General features: G+C 41.7%; 1 protein-coding gene across 1 annotated transcript in view; it reads left to right on the top strand.

Moving 5' to 3' along the window:
• Positions 1 to 18,340, top strand: part of ABHD12 (abhydrolase domain containing 12) — a 53,337-nt gene that overhangs the window by 17,620 nt on the left and 17,377 nt on the right. Inside the window, exons 2-5 of the mRNA XM_009272623.1 lie at positions 8,339 to 8,463; positions 12,062 to 12,167; positions 14,582 to 14,701; positions 17,560 to 17,590. Of these exons, the coding sequence (XP_009270898.1) occupies positions 8,339 to 8,463; positions 12,062 to 12,167; positions 14,582 to 14,701; positions 17,560 to 17,590 (382 nt within the window). The remainder of the gene's footprint in view (positions 1 to 8,338; positions 8,464 to 12,061; positions 12,168 to 14,581; positions 14,702 to 17,559; positions 17,591 to 18,340) is intronic.

Here is an 18,340-nt window from a genome sequence, read left to right as displayed (position 1 = left end):
AGGGAAGTGGTTGAGTCACCATCCCTGGAGGTATTTAAAAGACGAGTAGATGAGGCACTTAGGGACATGGTTTAGTGGGTGGTGGTGTTGGGTCGATGGTTGGACTCGATGATCTTAGAGGTCTTTTCCAACCTTAATGATTCTACGATTCTATGATTCTAAGAATGTGTCTAAGGCAGCAGTTGTACAGTCTCTGTAAGCTGATGCCACTGCCAAAAGAAAAGGTCCTGGAGGCTCCTTCTTTGGACAGGGTTTTCTGCCACAACTGCTAACCATCTCTACAAACCGATCAGTCTGAAAAGCTGATTTTATACATATTTGCATGTATACGCTATGATGCGGATACAGATTCAATTCTTTCCTACGATGAATTTTCTTTTGTGGCCACATTAACGTTTGCCAGCTTTAGCCTGCATAGGTATGGAAGTGAATGGAAAGTGGGATAAACTGCATTTAAATGCAGTAATAAACTACACATTTAGAGCTTGTCAAATGAACTTAGGAAACTTCTCTGACTGAAAGGTGGTGTGGGGGAATTTTTTAAAGATGGTAGAAATCCAGTAGGCCTAACTGAAGGCAGCATCAGTAGGCATTTGATTGATGTTACATGGGACATTGTTAATGGAAAATAAGGGGTGGGATGCTGAAAGTGCTGGTTAGTGTATAGCCAAAATATTCTGGTTCTGTTTGCTGACATGCAGTACTTCTCTGGAGCTGTGTATGCAGCTTTCACTGTCTTTCTGTGATACTGCTATGAACAGAGAAATAAGCTAGTGCTTATGATAGCTTTCTGCTGTGCTTTAGAAATACAACATACAACAGCAAAAAAAAAAAAAGGAAGAAAGCATTTTTTGCTATAATAGCAGCAACGAAAAGAATGAATTTCAGTAGCTGGCACTGTTTTTCTATGGTTAGAACAGTTTGAATTTCCTGCCACATGCTAACTCGAAAGGTTTTATGGGTGTACTGACGACATCTTGTCAATGCTGGTTTTTGAGCTTTTGCCTCTTGGGACACCTTCACTTTCCATGACTGTTGGTGGTGTGTCTGTTTAAAAAATAAGCTGTCATATATATTCTGAGGAACCTGAAGGTGGAGCTTGCATGTTTGAAAACATTCTCAAAAACTTAGCTTGCCTTTCTTTTCTGTCTTTTTTTGAGAAAACCTGTAGGCTTTAAATTAGTTGCCTTTCCACTGCCTTACTAAGCCCATTATTCCTGTTAATTTGTCTTTTAATTAAAAGAGAACTAGGAGAACATCCTAACTGTTTGCTCCTGGGTACAGTCAAACTAAGTAGGCTGGTGGGAACTACGGAGGGGAGTAGCTTTTCCTGGGCTCCGTTTCTGCCGGTGAAGGCTTGAATGCCTTGCTCCATCCTAGCTTTCTAAGGCCAATATTTAAGAAGCCTAGTGTTTTGTTCACTACCTCTCCCACTTTCTTATTGGTGTAAATAGGACCATTTAGTAGCTTAGTCAGATTTTGAGGTTTGGATAGCTTTTTCTCTTTCTGCCTACTGGCTAAATCTTTATTTGGCTTTTGAAGTACTCTGGTACCTTTTTCTTTTTCTAGGAAAAATCACTGTTCAGTGAGAAGTCAGCTAGTCTGATTTGTTGTGTGAACCTGGCAAACTTTAGTCTGTCTACCTCAGCTCTGTATTGCCAGAGGGACATTCATGAAGCGTGGGCTGTTGCACTTTGCCAGTAGATGGTGGGAGGAATTAAGCAGACAACTGTTTTAGGTAGCGTGTGTCCTTTGTAGGATGAGGGAATGGACTGGGTGACTTCTTGGGATCTCTTATAACCTCCTTACTGTCCATGTATCGATGACATGACTGAAACAGTCCCTGATTTCACATGTTTTTCTTAAGTCGAATGATGAACATTTTGGATGCTACAGTGATGAAAGCCGTAGGATCAGGTATGAATTTGCATGTTGCATCTTCTGTACATTTGATGGCACAGAATGGAAATTTACCTTGTATTAAATGACTGATACTTCCTGGTAACAGATCTAACAACTCTTACTGTTAATGCTTGGTTTTATGTGCAGATGGATTTGTACTTGAATTATAGAGGCTGTCAAAGAATAAATAAATACCCAAACTTTTCTGTCTCGTCTCGATAGCTGAAAGATCAGGTTGTCTTTTGCAACATCAAAAAGTAAATCATGTCCTTCACAGACATGGCACGTGTCAGTAACAATTTATTCTGCTGTTGGATGCTTGAAAAATCGTTAAGTCCTTTACCCTTGTAAAAATATGCTCTGCACAGCTCTTTGCAATGTAGTATCTTCATTCTTTTCAAGAAGTGCTGAAGTGCTGATACTATACTGTAGTTTAGTTTTTGAGGGAGAGACTAGAATATTTCTTCAGAAAGAGCAAAGGTTCAAGATTTTAAGGAACTTTTTGTGGGCGATGGCAAAGGAATCTGGTAGAGCTAATTTTCTTCTTGTTTTTCAGATCTTTCCAAGAGCAAAGATTTTTAGGAATTAGTTGAAACTAGAAGTCTCTGAGGATGCAGATACCCATGCAGTTTATGTCCGTGATTTTTTGGGGTTGTTTATGAAACAAGCTTGGAAAAAAAATGAGTAATGCCTTTACATTTGTGTCTTGTTTCCAGGATTGTGGTTTATGATTTTTTTTTTTAGATGATCGCTTAATCCGTAGAATAGCAAGATGAGTTTGGGGCCTTTGATTTTTTTTCTTTTTGAGTTGTTTTGCAGTGAACTGATCCTGTTAAAAAGGATCCTAATGCCAAAGGGAGGGATCAGTTGCTGAGATGCTAAGAGTTCTGGCAGATACTGCTGTGTTCCCACTGGATTTCATGAATTTCGGGGGATGATCGGTTTCTAGGATTCGATGAATTTTCTATAATTCAACCTCCCTGCTCTCTAGACAGTGCCTCCAGTGAAGCAGAATTAAGGCTTGGCTGCAGACTTTTCATTGAGGAGAATTCTGCATAGCTGGGCCCGAAATAAAAGAATCACGTGGTTGCCTGTGTGCCTACGCAGCTTCGTTCACCGTGCACAGAAACCAGGAGGGGACAAACCCTTTGACACTAGCATCTTTTCAGTTTGCATTTGGCTGCACATAAAGCAGGTTTTGCAGCAAACCAGAGGAGAAAAAGACCCATGCTAATCTTGTAGTGGAAAATTACTTTGTTGGGTGTCACCGCACAAGCTGTCCCAAAGCTGCTGGTAACATTTCAGAGTGGAGATGAGACCCACCGCCTGCCTGCGAACTCCCATTCAGGAGCTGAGAGGCTCCCTCTGAATGTGCTTTCACACAGTTGGAAGACCGATAGGTTTTTTCCTTTTTCTTTTTTATTTTCTTGGCAGGGAACAAGTGAAATAAAACAAAAGATTAATCAGCTTGGGTGGCTCACATGGACTGTGTGGAGGGAGAAGAAAGATTGGGTGATCCTTTCACACTTCAGGACCTGTAAGAAGGAGGAGCCCTGTGCAACACCACTGTCCAGAATTCCTATAGGAAGGGAAGATGAATGTTCTTGAAGATCCGACCTGGGCTAGAAACCATCTCTTGTTTAAAGCAAGGCTAGCAAGGAAGGCTGGAATGCTTGTCAGTGACTTGATGTGTGGGCTGCTGTGTTGTTTCTGCACGCCCCTGTGTGCCTTGGGGCTCAGTTGCATTTTCCAGGTTGTAGAATAGGTTGTTTTGGGTACAATTCTGTTTACCCAAAGAAATGCATCCCAGTCCTTTAAATTCCCTTTGACCCTCGGTTTTTTTGAATCCTTTGCCCATGTCTTCATCTACCTCCTGATTGTTACGCTCTTGATCCTTGTCTGTGGGGAGGAATGTATTGGGGTTTTTTTAAATATTTTCTGTTAGAAAAGTGGGGGAACGTGTTCTTGTTACGCCATTACTCATGTTATTTATTTCTTCCTCTACCACTTTTGTCACCTGGTAATCAGGAGGTACCTTGTGTGACCAAGAATGAAAATGGTCTTGGCTCTCCACATCCCGTGCTCTGAATTCCTGCTGGGAAACGATTGCCAGTTTGATTGGAGGGACACCAGAGGAAGCCAGAGAAACAGCATTTGCTGAACAAATGTAGTCTCGTACTTGGGTGTCTGTGAGCATTTTGTTTTACCGTTGCCTCTGCTAGATGACAAAGGCCACGTGGGCTGTACATGCATTTGTCTGTAGGTCCTTTTGGGACTGCAAGCCCAGCGTGTGTGTGTTTCTGATAAATTTTGTTCTTGCTCAACTGCAGCTCTGATGATGCCAGTCTCTTGTTTCACCCTTGGCCTGCCCTTTCATCCTTGTAGCACAGCTGATAAGGAGATCCTAATTGAAACTCTTCTGACATACTTCTGACACAGAAGTAATTCAGGTGCTCTCCGGGGGAAATTATTTTAATCTCAGTCTGTATGCAGAATGCGCCACAGTAGTGTGGTCATTGGACACTCTCTGTTCATGAAACCTCCCGAGTTTGCTGGAGAGGAGGGAGGAACGCTGGTACTGTGAATGGAAGGATGCCCGTAGTAAATTTGCTTGCCTCGTTTGCTCTTTGCAGACACACTGTGATTGTGGACCACAGGTTGAAATCCCTGTTGTGTGACATTGCAGTAGTTAAATTTTAGTTTGGCAGTTGTTTTCCATGGATGTTCGTGCCTGCAGTTCCCTTAGTGCTGGTAAAGATAGCACACTCAGGAGGAGCTGTCGTGAGAGGACCCCCAGCTCCTCCTCGCTGGCCAGATACTCTTATTGTCTGCCCAAATGCAAAATATGCTTGTTCTGAGTGAATATAGGACCTTTGTCCAGGTGTAAATTACCAGGAAAATTTTCTGTTTCTGATGTCGCACTCGCAGAAAAGACTTTCTTCTTTCAGATTTAAGTATGTCTGGAGAGAGAATGTATTTTTCACATCCACTTCAGAAACCTGCATGAAGCAAAAACTACTTCAGATTTTGCCTGTGTTTGGACGGAACCCAGAAGTTGGGCAAAAGCCACTGGTGAATGAAGGGAGAAAATGTGATGTCAATGGGGATTTTTTTTGATTTTTGGGGTGACTTGGGGTTGGGTGTTTTGGGTTGGTGCGGGTTGGTTTGTTTGTTTGTTTAGACATTACTTTTATTGTTCCTAGAAATCCGTTTATGATATTCTTCAATGTCTTCAGTTTGCAGTTGCTTATTCTCTAACTCACTTGTATTTTCCAACTAAGATGGACTGAGTTTCTTGGTGAAAAGGGGGTGAAAAGTATGTTGCTGCTGCTTTTGCCTGAACACACCAAAAGCTCCCTGTGCAGGGCATTTATTTCCTGAGACAGCTTTTCTGCAGAGCAAGAGCAGTTTAATTTAGCTAAATTGCTCGCTAAAGACTTACCTGATAATTTTACAGTGTATTTCAGCACGTTGTCTTAGATTTATCAGGAGAAGAGAAGCTGTTTGTTGATGGATAGAGGCTTTGCCCTGGTTGCATTTTAAGTAGACATCTCCCTGGAGATGAGGTGTAAATGTCACATTACCGATTAGCATTTGGCGTGGGGTCCCAGAGCAAAGGAAGAGATGTCTCAGTTCAGTCTCCAAAAAAGAGAAACTAAAATCATTCCTGAGCTCTGACAGCATTACTTGGACAATGTCGTCTTCAGCGTTTTCTGTTCCTGGTTCCAGCTCACGGCTAGGTTATGCTACGTGCTTTTCCAACCCAGACACCTGAAGAGCCTGTGTTTTGATGTGCTCTGGCTGTGCCTGGAGGAGTTCAGACCTGATTCTGGTGCCTTTCTAAACAAGTGTTTTTTTCTGTAGGTCTGAAATCCTGTCGTATGCAAAAGTCGCCCAGGAGAGCTCTGTTTGGCTGCAGCTGGATCTGGGCCCCAGGCGGGACAGCTTGCTGGAAAGCCCCATCCTGCCTGGTTGCTCACCCGTGTTACTGTTCTCAGTGGGAAGGTGGTGATGGCAGTCACCTCTCAAGTGTGAGGCGAGAGGAAACTGCAAGGTTGTGTTAATGCTGAGCAACCAGCCAAACGAGACAAAAAGTTTTAACGAAAAGACACACTTTTCTCATTGAAGAGAGCTAAATTATAGCTCAGCAACTAAATATCGGCTACCGTTCAGTCATCTCTCCTCCCCTCCTCTTTCACAAACCCGTTCCAGTGATGGAAATAGGCGATAGGTGCTGATGTGGGGGCGGTTGTGGAAAGCTGGTTTTAATTTGAGAGTAGAGAGCTGTGATCAGTTGTGATTAGTCCAAGCAAAATGTTGTGTGGTTTTTTCCCAAAGTTGTGGGGTTTGCATGTGTATTTAGCTGACCTTATAGCATTTCACAGTGGATTGCTCTGCAGGCCCTGGCTCTAGAGTATGTCTGCTGGGCCCCTCTCAAAGACCACAACTGTGGGCAGACTTTCTGTGTTGCTTGTTACTGCTTGTGCACTTGGGACCTCTGCCTCCTCCTCCTCTATTTGCTGCTCTCCATGGGGCAGAGGTGGGTCAGTCTAAGGCTTTGGTACTCACCAATGTTCTTCTAAAGCCCCTGTTTTGTACTGTTTCCTCTGCCAGTCCTTTGCTGTTTCTGCTTTCCTTAATACTTTAGGAAACTGGGCTTGGGGTATGGAAATGTCACTGGAAGACTTGCTGTCTTTCTTCACCTCTTCATTGTCAGGTTTGCCATGGGAAGTATTAAAATCTGTTGAACCTTTCGACATAGGCTTGTGGCAGCCAGAGCTGGTTGGCAGTGTCTTAGTAATATATTTTTTTTTTTCCCTCTTGGAAAATGGCAGTTACTTTAGCTTGTCAAGAAAAGTGCATCAATTTTGATGGTAGATGTTTCTGAAGTCCAGAATATGGTTCCTGGGTGAGAGGAGACAGGCGGTAGGCAGGCAGTAGTGTGATGGAGGCAGGTTTTGGACGAATAGGAGGATAGCCTATTCCCTGTGAGTACCCTAGCAATCATGCCAAAAACTTATCCGGGTGGGGGGGTTGAGGTGTCTCCTTTTTCCCTGTGCTGAAAAACTGTTCCTGATAGTCTTGGCTTTAGCCTAGGGCTACAAAAGCTGTTGAGATCTTGAAGATTTTGGTGCATGATTAAACTATTTCCATCCCAGTTCTGTCCATGCACTCGTATTTCTTGTAGAAATACTTAAAAAAGAGGTCTTCAGGCTCTCTATTTAATAGTTTCAACTAGCTGACAGTTTTCAAACCCTCTTAGCACTAGTGTGGAGCAAGTTCAGTGTGTCAGCTCCTAAAATTACCGAATGGGAGACTAATAATTTCATACCTCTTGGAAAAACTGATCTCTGCTTTCAGCTGCTGGCAGTTCCCGATACCAAGAACTGGTTGCTCACTGGTGTGCAACGTCGTTCCTGCTCAAGACTGTCTGCTGGAAAGCAAAGGAAGTTGTGTTGCCTGAAGGTTTACATGCATTTTAGTTCTTGATTGCAATGATAGTTGAGGGCCTCAGTGTTTCTGCCCATAAAATGTTAATCAGCTACATCATTAGAAGTACACCTTTATGGATATGTACATGCATGTATATACACATATGAGTGTGTATGTGGTAATTATTCTGAGGCAATAAAGTATATTTTAAGAAAAATTGCTTAACTAGCTGCTGTGTGATCCTTTGTGGGTTTTTTTTGTTGTTGTTGTTTGGGTTTTGTGTTGGTTTATTTTTTGTGTGTGGTGTTGGTTTGGGGTTTTTTGTAGCTTACTTTTCCCAGTTAGAATACTTAGGAGAAAATAGTAATAAAGTGTTGGGGCAATTGTTCCAAACTCATTCTGCGCTCATAGAGAATGATGCTGCAGATAAGAAATTTCATAATGTTTTATAACTTAGAAAGATTTGCTTTCCAGGGCGTTGAGAGGTATGAACCCTTTTAGCTGGACAAGGTAGAATGTCTGCTCCAGTCTGTACATGAGTTCCTGTGTAATTTTATCAGTCTCATTACACATAGTCCCTCAAAATATGTGAAAATCTAACTGAACAAAATCTTGCTGATAGTGATTTAAATGGGAAGTGCAGTCAGGCTACTTTTTGGAGACAAACGTGTGATACGCATTTCTAGAGATCCTGAAATCTGTTAAATCAGCAGAAAAAAGCTCTTGTTACAGAGTGTTTCAAAATGTCATCAGTGGGGAGTTTCTATTCCCTTTTTCTAAGCTGCATATCATCAGCTGACAGTTCGGTTACTTCTGCTTCTCTCAAACAATTGAGGCTACATGAAATGTTTAAAGTTAGTTTTGTTTAAAGAGTAAATGACCAGGTTTTCAAATACACCAAGCACACAGATCGTTGTGAAAATTGCTTCATAAAATTCCTGCTGTATTCAGGTCTGTCTTTCTCTCTCTTTTTTTTCCTTTTTTTTTTTTTTCTTTTATACAGGCGATACGGATTATGGTTTCGATTGCGGAAGTTAATAATCTGGTTGCTGGGAGTGTACATAGCCATTCCATTTCTAGTAAAACTTTGCCCTGCTATTCAGGCAAAGCTGGTCTTCCTGAACTTTGGTAAGTGACTCAGTCTGTTGGGATGTGTGAGGGGTGAAGGGGAGGAGTGTCTTTATCTCTCATTTGTCTGCCTTCACTTTCACCCTGCACGTGTACAGCTTGTGAAGGATATGAACTTTCACAGGTTGTAAGTTCTCCAAATTATGGTTTGGAAAGCATTCTCTATGGCTCTGGTGGTCTTTGTAGTATGTCTTTATATAAATACAGTGGCCAAACTGAAGCCAACTTTCAGCTGAAAGCGTCATCTTCAGGGGAACTGTGCAATATGTCGAATGCATTTTTCTGAAGGGTTCAACAAAGTTGCATGAATAGACAGAACGCAAGTGAAATTAAATCCAGTGAATTGTTTTTCAGGCAGTGACTCTTCACCTGAAAGCATTTTAGGAGAATATTCTGGTTGGGAAAGAAGAGGCCTGTTCATGCAGTCAGACTGAATGCTTTCCTTGTGTCTGTTTAGCCTTTGCATTTGGTCGAACTGGCGGTACAGTGGGTCTGGCAAGCTGGCTCAGCTCCCAGGTCACCCAGGGAGGCCTGAGCATCCACAGGATGGAAAATGATGGAGCATCACTATGAGAGATACTTCTCTGCGATCTAAATTTGTCTTTAAACCTCACTTGTGTTTTGTGATGAAGTTTTGAAAAATATCTTCCTTTGATTGTAGAAGCTAGAAGGACCAACTACAGATATGTTGCTTTTATATAACTTCCGTCATTTTGATTGCCTGCTCTGTATATTCTAATACCTTGGATCCATGGTCACTGTGAAGTGTGTACATGTGCGTGCCAGCTCTTTCTGCCTTGATTGTCAGAACTGACAGCTGGGTAACATAAATAATGCAGGTTACTTCCATTTTCATCACCTTGCTTTTTCAGTGATGATTTTAATTTGCCCTTGCAGAGCTTTGTTAGGTGTCCCTGAAGTTCCTACCTCTATTCATTCCCAAGTGACCGAAATAATTGTTCTGTAACACTTTCTTGCACTAGTACTTGCACTAATATCACTGCAGTGTTGTTCCTACTGCTTTATATAATGGCAGTCAGATTTTATTTGTGACAGTACTCCCATTAAAAACTATTTACCTTAATACAAAGTGCATTCTAACACACTTACTAGAAGTACCTTGGCATGTTTGAGTAATTTTCCACTGGAGAGTGACATTTCTCCTTCAGAGGAGTGGTGTAGGGTTTGCCCTGTCATATTGCTTTTTTAACCTTCTGAGTATAAATCACTACTCTTCAGCCATTGTTTTCTCCTTCTTTTGTGTAGTTTGGGATTTGCTTCCAAAACAGTAGCGCAGAGCTTCAGGAGAAAGTGCTTCCATTTGTTTCTCGAGATAGCTAAAGATGAATCGATAGCCATGCTTCCACTGTTAGCAACCAAACCAATGTCTGGATTTGTTCTTGTGGACAGGCTTTTATTCCAGGTTACAAGATACATGGGTAGAGATCTCAAGTTGTCTCCACTGGAAGTCTTCAGAAAACTGAGATTTCTAGAAACATAAATACAAACTAGATCAGATTTAGTGTATCAGTATGATTAACAAATCATGTGATTTTTGTCATGTGATGTGTTGCGAGTGATACCAAATAGCTCTGAAACATGTAACTGAAAAAAACCCTTGATGTGCTAAATCTCCACGGGATGTATGCCTATATGATGATCTCTTTGTCTGTGTGTGTAGAATAGATGGACCATTCCGGTGATAAATGCCATACATAAAAATTGCCTGTACTTCTATATTTTTCTCTTGCTTTGAGGTAGATGCTTACCTGGCCCCCATCACTAACATTGGTATGTTCCTGTTCATATCTTTGTAATACAAAATTTGTCAAGAAAGTCGTAACAGATTTGGCGAATGGGAAAATCAAGGCACAGAGAAGTTGAGTAATTTTCCCAGAACACTGCTAGAAGTGACTTGTGTGCCTGTCCAGACCTCAACCACAGAACTTACCGTCCTCTTGGAGGATCTACCACCCTTGTGAGAGCGTCACTGAGCTCTGCAGTGACAGCGCAGTGACCCAACGGGTCTCTGGTGGCATGCATGCTTTGTCTGGGACTCTTCCACGTGCTTTTGCATAAGAGCAAACAGACTTGCACAGGTATAGATCTGCAGTCTAAGGGGCCAGATTTGTCAGGTTAACATCGGTTGTTGTCTGCCTTGGTTTTTATGTTTGTGGAATGTTTAGTGATTTTTGGGGGTAAGTGAAGTGAGATTTGACTGTCATATTATCAATGCTTCTTTGTGTGTCAATAGCAGGAAAACTTTGGTATGTTAATTGTTATGCCACTAAATTCCAAGGAGACAGACTTCCTGGTTCTGCTGGAGTGGAGCTCAAGTTTATGGAAAAAGCCTGAATCATTGGGAGAAGAGAGTCCTTAAAACTGCTCGATGCTGTCACTAGATCTCTATAGCATCTCTCTTGGTATTAGGTGTGTCAGAGGCTGTCTAGAGAGGCCATACAGCATTGGTGATGGAAAAGGAAGCATTTAGACTAAGCACATCCCCTCATTTAGCACATTGTACAGTGTCTATAAGATGTAGCTTGTGAACCAAGCAAGGTAAAACAAAATGCTGAAAATGTTTGATGTTTGACTTTCCTGATGTTGCTCATGTTCGAATCATTGAATATAACAAGCAACGAACAACTGTGTGTTGTATAAGTTGGGGAACATAAAACATTTGGAAGAGTGAATTGAGGTGTAATGATTTTGTTTTCGGGGATCTCCTCCTGAAGAGATAAAGTTTCCAGCCTAACGTGATCTCTTTTAAATGCTGCAGTGTCTGGAAGATATGGCAATTATTTGCTAGGCTTTGGAGCGTGGGCTAACGAACTGCATATCCTCCTCAAAGGCTCAGGAGGACAGTGTTTAACACAATTTATCTTAAAAGAGCAATGTGGTGTCTGCTACTATAATGCAGTATCTCCTTTAGATTGTTGTATTATAGAGACTGAAACCACGTCATCCTGAAACATGTTACATCTCTGGGATGCACCCTTTGTCCCAGGGGGTTTGTCCCATCAGTAACTTCCATTACAGCTACAACGCAAACAGTAAAGGGTTTGCCAAATCAGCTAACTCACCCCATTGATGCAGCAGAAGCGACTATTTTGTGTCTGGTGGATTTACAAAGCAGACTGGGCAGAAATGGTTAAATGTGTATCATAGGAAGCTTTGTCTGCCTCCCCCACCAAGAGGGGTGGGAGCTTGCTTTTAGCAATTTAGCAAGCAATTTTTAGCAAGCAATTTTAGCTTGCTCCCAGTTTTTTTGATGGTTGCTTGTGTCTTCTTGTCTTGCTCTCTTTGATGTTCATATTTTAGTCACAACTGTAGCCAGTTCATCCTTTCACACAAAAAGAATAAGGTCTTCCCAGCACAGTGGACCAGTTTGTACAACTTCCCAGTGCCTTGGTAAAGCAGTTTGATAAGAAAACAAAGATAAAAATTAAATCCTTTCACACAAAAAGAATAAGGTCTTCCCAGCACAGTGGACCAGTTTGTACAACTTCCCAGTGCCTTGGTAAAGCAGTTTGATAAGAAACAAAGATTAAAAATTAAAAGGTTTCATATTCTATTTTTTTCTTTTTTTGTATTTCAGTGAGGGTCCCATATTTCATTGACTTGAAAAGACCACAGGATCAAGGTTTAAACCACACCTGTAATTATTACCTGCAGCCAGAGGAGGATGTAACCATCGGAGTCTGGTAAGGAAGCCTGTTCCGTGCAGTATGTGCTGTGCATCTTTATCCTTCTTTTTGTTCTCAGTGTTGCCTATCCAGTATTTTTGCTGTGCATGTGACAACTGTTGCCTGCCCTGATTTGTGGATGTTTGTGTTTTCCTCTGCCAAGTGACCGAGTTCATGTTGAAAAGTATGCAAATCTCTGGAGCTCATCTGAACTCAGATCAGTAATGCATGAAACACAATTGGACAAACTGTGCATTCAGAGAAACTTCATAATTTGGACTCGTAAAGGTTACAGGTCTGCATTGCTACGAAGATCATGCCTCCATATCAGATGAGACCCAAGGATTTAGAAGTTTTGTCATTCAACTGCGGTTCATATTTTATTTTGCAAAATAAATGTGGGGGAAGATAGGAAAACAGGATCAAAGTGTTCAGAGTAGGAGGAAGAATATTCTGTGTATAAAACATATGTAGGGTTTGGAGAGTGGGTGAGAACGGGACACGCAGTTTACTCTCTTAACAAAACAAGTGACAGTGTCAGAGCTCATGTGTCATTCCTTCCTCACGAAGATGATTTTCTGGTCCCAGGCAAGGGCAATTCATTTTAGCTTCTTGTTACCCAGGATCAGCTCAGATGACTGGTTCTCTGTCTGAAAAGGTCTGCTTTCAGTGCTTCTTTCATTATTACACCAGCTCAAACTGGCTTCTGCATCTGTTTCTTATGATCACTTTCTATTGTGTCTCAACACCAGAAGTTTCAAAGCTACAGAAAAGTTCCTGCTAGCTTTAAAGAAAAAGAAGTGCCTGCAGTTTGAAGATATATGCAAGAGCAGCAAAAACTTGCAAAAAAGGCTAGACACCATGTCAGGTGTGGGGGGAAGGGGGCTGTTCCTTAGTACAGCCAGTGATGTTAGATCTGTAAGCTGTAGGACTTGGAGTTTTCAGTTATGTGTGTGTAACTTGTATGTGTCCACTAATGCAGTAGAGGTTTTTCTCTTCACTTGAGGATATATGACCTTTTGAACGGGACAGTGATATCCTGCTACATAAAGATGGTTCCTTCCCTTTAAGTGAATTTTGGTAAAGAACATGTTTAGAAGCTGGCAGTTCAGTCTTTCCAGGGTAGGCTGATAAATAATGGTTTGTATCTACACTTGGACAATTAAAATTCTACTTGCTAAGCTGTTGAGTAAGTTTAGATTGCAATCTGGAGATTTTTTATTTTGTTCCCCTTACAAGTGTGTCTTTACTAAAACAGAACTTCCAGCGTGTGGTGGCAATTCAGAGTCCATGTCATTTGTCTTGATACTTATGAGATAGGTTTTCATGAAAGTGTGGAGCCCTGCTTTAATGCCGGTGTAAGGTCTTGTGTTTGGTATACTTCCGAAACAAAATCCTCAGCCTGCTTTGTTCATAAGCTTGCAAAAGTCTTGAGGCAGAACAGTTGGAGAAGTTGAGTCCTACAGTTATTGGGGCTTTTTTCCTTCTCAAGAACTCAGTGTCTGCTGGCTGCATGCCTGCAAGTAGACCTTTTACGTTGTTTCCCCCTGTGTCGGTTTGTCCTCTGAGCATCTGGGAGGAAGGTGTGGTAGATGGAGTTTGTCTTTCTTCCGAGGAGAAAGGCATGTGAGTACTTAAGTTAATTCTGACGGCTGTAAGCTAGCCCCCTTCTCAACAATTTGAGATAGTTGTGGGCATGTACTCGCTTCCAGCGTTTGTCTTCTAGAGTAATTATCCAATATAAATGCCTACCTTCTCTTTGGTCTGTCATTCCTCTCTTTCCATTCTGCCAGCATTGAATTCTAACAGACTGCCCAGCTATATGATCTACAGAAGAACAGCTGTGAGTTAAAAATTCCTGGCTGTTCTAGATTGTAGCTTTTCCAGCTACAATGTTATACCTTCAAGAACCTGGTGTCTCAAAATAAAATACATGATCATCTTATCAGACCCTGAGCCCCTCTTTTTCCTCAGATTGACTATGGAGTCAGATATGCCTCTTGCTCACCGAACGTTCTTTCCAAAACCAGCTGACTGATTATTCTGAGTATCTGCTGACCTAGCTGTGAATCTTGTTTATGGTGTGTAAGTATGTTAGTTGAGGTAATTAACTGCCATAAAAGCTGAGGAATTGAGATTCTTTCTCCAGAACAGTGGAAAGTTCAGTAATTGTGCTTTGAGTTTGCCTGTGAAGTTTGATGCCTTAGACAGCCCTGAGTTTTGAAGGCAACGGTGATGGAGGTGAAAATGTAGAAATAATCCTAGCCACTGCCTTTTAAATTTGGCCATTTGTCGGCTAATCATGACAGTTATATGAGGAGTGTGTGTGAGGTGTGTAATCCTGAATTAATGAGTTGATCAGAAAAACTCAAAATTTGAGTGGCCGACACTGAGTAGCAACAGGACAATGTACTTCTTCCTTCTGTATACAGGCACACGGTCCCTGCAGCCTTATGGAAGAATGCCCGAGGGAAGGATCAGTTGTGGTTTGAAGATGCTTTGGGTTCCAGCCATCCTGTAATCCTTTACTTGCACGGCAATGCGGGAACAAGGTGAGGCACAAGACAGTGATGGCTTTGTTTCATGCTGTGTTTTCCTGGCTTGCCACAGCTTCAACACATTGATAAGAAAGATGGGGACAAACTTTTTAGTAGGGCGTGTAGTGATAGGACCAAGGGGGAATGGCTTTAAACTAAAGGGGGGTAGATATAGACTAGATATAAGGAAGAAATTTTTGACGCTGAGGGTGGTGAAACACTGGCACAGGTTGCCCAGAGAGGTGGTGGATGCCCCATCCCTGGAAACATTCAAGGTCAGGCTGGACGGGGCTCTGAGCGACCTGATCTAGTGGAAGATGTCCCTGCTCATTGCGGGGGGGGTGGGTGGACTAAGTGACCTTTAAAGGTCCCTTCCAACCCAAACTATTCTGTGATTCTATGATTAAAACCAAAATAAAATCTAAAAGCAGTTTGGTGCTTCTCCTTTCTTTTAAAAGGAAAGCATGTTTTAATAAATGATGCTGCTCCATTTATTGAATGCGGGAATAGATTTATTGCTGTTATCAGAAGTATCTGATATTGTAGTTTACCCTCTGCTAGAAGCCAGGAGGCTGTGACACTTACTAGATCAGGTAGGGAGAAGTACTTCTTTTCAGTATAGTGGTCTCTGAATTAAGACATGGGATAGTATTAGTGCTTCTGTATATGTGATTTACATGCATTAAATAAACTTTCCAGTTCCTTTCATGAGCTTATTTTAGTAGTTAACACATTCTGAGGAAGGAAAATCAGAAAGAAAGAAGAAGATAACGTGCTGGCCTTATTTCATAATTGCATATATGCAGGATATTTGTCTGGAACAGGAGCATTTCTAAAATTTGTGATTTTATAGTTGACCATGTGTATCAGCTAAAGAAGTAGGTTGGTTCTCTATACTTTGTTGCTGGATGCTAAAAGCCACTAGCGCTGTGTGAAACTTCCTGGATGTTTCTCAGAATCATGTTCTTACTGCCACATCTCTGCATGATACAGTGCTTTAGTTCATTTGTTAGAACATGGTCTTTTTCCTTACTAATATGCATCTTACAAAGAGTATCAGCCCCTTTCTGAGTTTTGAGTGCCAGTGCATGTTCTTTTGAAGCTGATGTCTGCTCATAGATACTCTGCAAGAGCAGAAACATTGCAGAAATACAAGTTCCATGATGTAAAGCAAAGAAACTCTCTTTTAGCTGTGCTGGTAGTGCAGGTTCGCTAGCCTTTACATCACAGGAACGTTGCCCTTTTTCACCTAAATTCTTGTCTTAGTGGTGTTCTTTTTTGGTACAAGGGCATGGTGTGGAAGATGCATGCTGGGAGCCAGGAAATGCACGAGCAGATGGGTTTTTGGAAACTGACCTTGTCTTTTTGTGCTGATGTATTACAAGGTTTAATCAAATTGTTGCATTATTTTTCAAATACTGCTTTGCTTGTTTTCTTGCCTTTATTGGGCATAGCAAATGATACTAATGGAAGCTGTTGTGCAGCTTAATGATGGTAATTTGGGACCAGTATCTCTGTTATATGCATATTGATTAGATTTACTTCTTGGCTCCCCCAAGTGCTACTGAGATAAAGTACTGAGCTATGGATCGATTACATATTTCACATTTTGCTTTACTCTCTGTATTGGAGAAGCTGGAGGTGTATTGGCTTTGCCATTTCAGCTTTAATATATATTGCTGTATGTTTCTACACTGCATATTCAGTCTCTTGTCAAAGGGCTGCTTTATTGATGCAGGCTGCATTAACCATAAGTAAAAGGCACTGCCTTGGCTTTCTGGTTTGCCTGAGTGGTCTGGAGCTGAGGCAAAAATGTGAAGTTTACTTGATCCCTTAGGAAAAATTCCTCTGTTGCACTTTGAGGAATGCATGAAAAGGCACCAAGGTGTGCATGTCAAGGGTGACTTTTCAAGCAAGAGTGTCTTCTTCTTCAGACTTGTATGATTCAAAATGACTTACAAGCAACCGCTTGTGTTTTGCCCTGAGTGTTTTTGGCTGCATTAGGTATTCTGTAGTACAGTTGGAGCTGACAGCTTTTGGCTGGCAAGTGCATGTGTTCTTAGAGAGAGGTCTGGAAAGTGGCATTTTGGTTTAGAGGCTGCACTGACCAAACCAGTCATAGTGTGAATGTTTTAGAGTTTTCATATGAGTGCAGTAGTAAATCTACTCTTACATCAATACTAGATTAAAGTTTGAGTGTGGATTAGCCATGTCATGTTGTGGATATATTTTAAAGCACGTAATGGCACATTCACTCTCCTTTCCATTTTATTGTTTAGATTTCAATTTATGAAAAAAACATTAAAGCAGATTCTTCCCCTGGACTTACTTACAGTGTTCAACTCTGGTTTTCTCTGCTCAGTCTTTTGCACATGTCCTTTCTGTCCCTGTGCTTGGAGCCAGGTGAGAAAATCCAAGGGCCAGCTGCTTGGGTTAACGTGGTGAGTTCTGCTGAGAGCATCACACCTTGGAGAGCAGGGGTTATTGCCTGGGGCAGCACTGGTGGCAGGAGCGCAGGGTCTGTAAAGCCAGCAGGGACAGGCTGTTTTGGATGTATTACAGGCTTTGGAAAAGGCAGATAGGAGGGTGGGTTGAAAAGTTCGTCTTTACCTGCTGTGAGAAGAGATTTGTAGGGAGAAGTTGACTTCAAAACTGTCCTGCATAGCTCAGCAAAGCCTTGCTGTCTCCTTGAAGCCTGTGACAAAGCAGTTATGGTGTTTCTTATGTTTGGCATGTTTGTGTTAAACTGGAAGCCTGAGGCAATTGGGAAAGTCTGTTTCTGGAAGCTTAAATGTTCACATGTGTTTTTTTTGTTTATTTGTTTGTTTGGTGGTGTTTTTTCTCCTCTTCTCTTCATGAATCACTTTCGCCAGAGGAGGGGATCACCGTGTGGAGCTTTACAAGGTAAGTGGCTGCACGTGTTGTCCAAGCAGTTGTATTAACACATCAGATGTGCACAGACTTGAGAAGACTGCTCATTACAGCTCCCTGCCAACAGGCAAGATAGCTTAGGGCTCTTAGTCTCCTCTAGATACGAAGCGTGTATGGGAAAAGGGGTCTGTAAGCCGTGAGCACACTTCCCCATATTAAAAGATATTTGAAAGGTCTTTTACTTGCTGCTGTTAACTGTAAGCTCCAACTGAGCTAACCAGGTTCTTGCCAGGAATACTTCCACAACACAGTTTATAGGAAAAATTAAAAGTTTTATTTATCACAGCCATAATTTGATTGATTATACTAGTATACTGATTTAAGGTACCATTTAAGAGTACTCTTTCATGTGTTACCAGTCTCTATATACTCACCATCGTAGAATAGAATAGCATATTTTCAATTGGAAGGGACCTACAATGATTGTCTAGCCCAACTGCCTGACCACTTCAGGGCTGACCAAAAGTTAAAGCATGGTAAGGGCATTGTCCAAATGCCTCTTAAACACTGGCAGGCTTGGGGCATCGACCACCTCTCTAGGAAGCCTGTTCTAGTGTTTGACCACTCTCTCGGTAAAGAAGTGCTTCCTAATGTCCAGTCTAAACCTTCCCTGGCACAACTTTGAACCATTCCCACACATCCTATCACTGGATAGCAGGGAGAAGAGATCAGCACCTCCCTCTCCACTTCTCCTCCTCAGGAAGCTGGAGAGAGCAATGAGGT

The sequence above is a fragment of the Aptenodytes forsteri genome, unplaced genomic scaffold (assembly GCF_000699145.1).
Source record: "Aptenodytes forsteri isolate BGI_AS27 unplaced genomic scaffold, ASM69914v1 Scaffold238, whole genome shotgun sequence".
Classification (NCBI taxonomy): Eukaryota; Metazoa; Chordata; class Aves; order Sphenisciformes; family Spheniscidae; genus Aptenodytes; species Aptenodytes forsteri.
The sequence above is the reverse complement of the archived record's forward strand: the minus strand, read 5'-3'. Positions and strand labels throughout refer to the sequence as shown.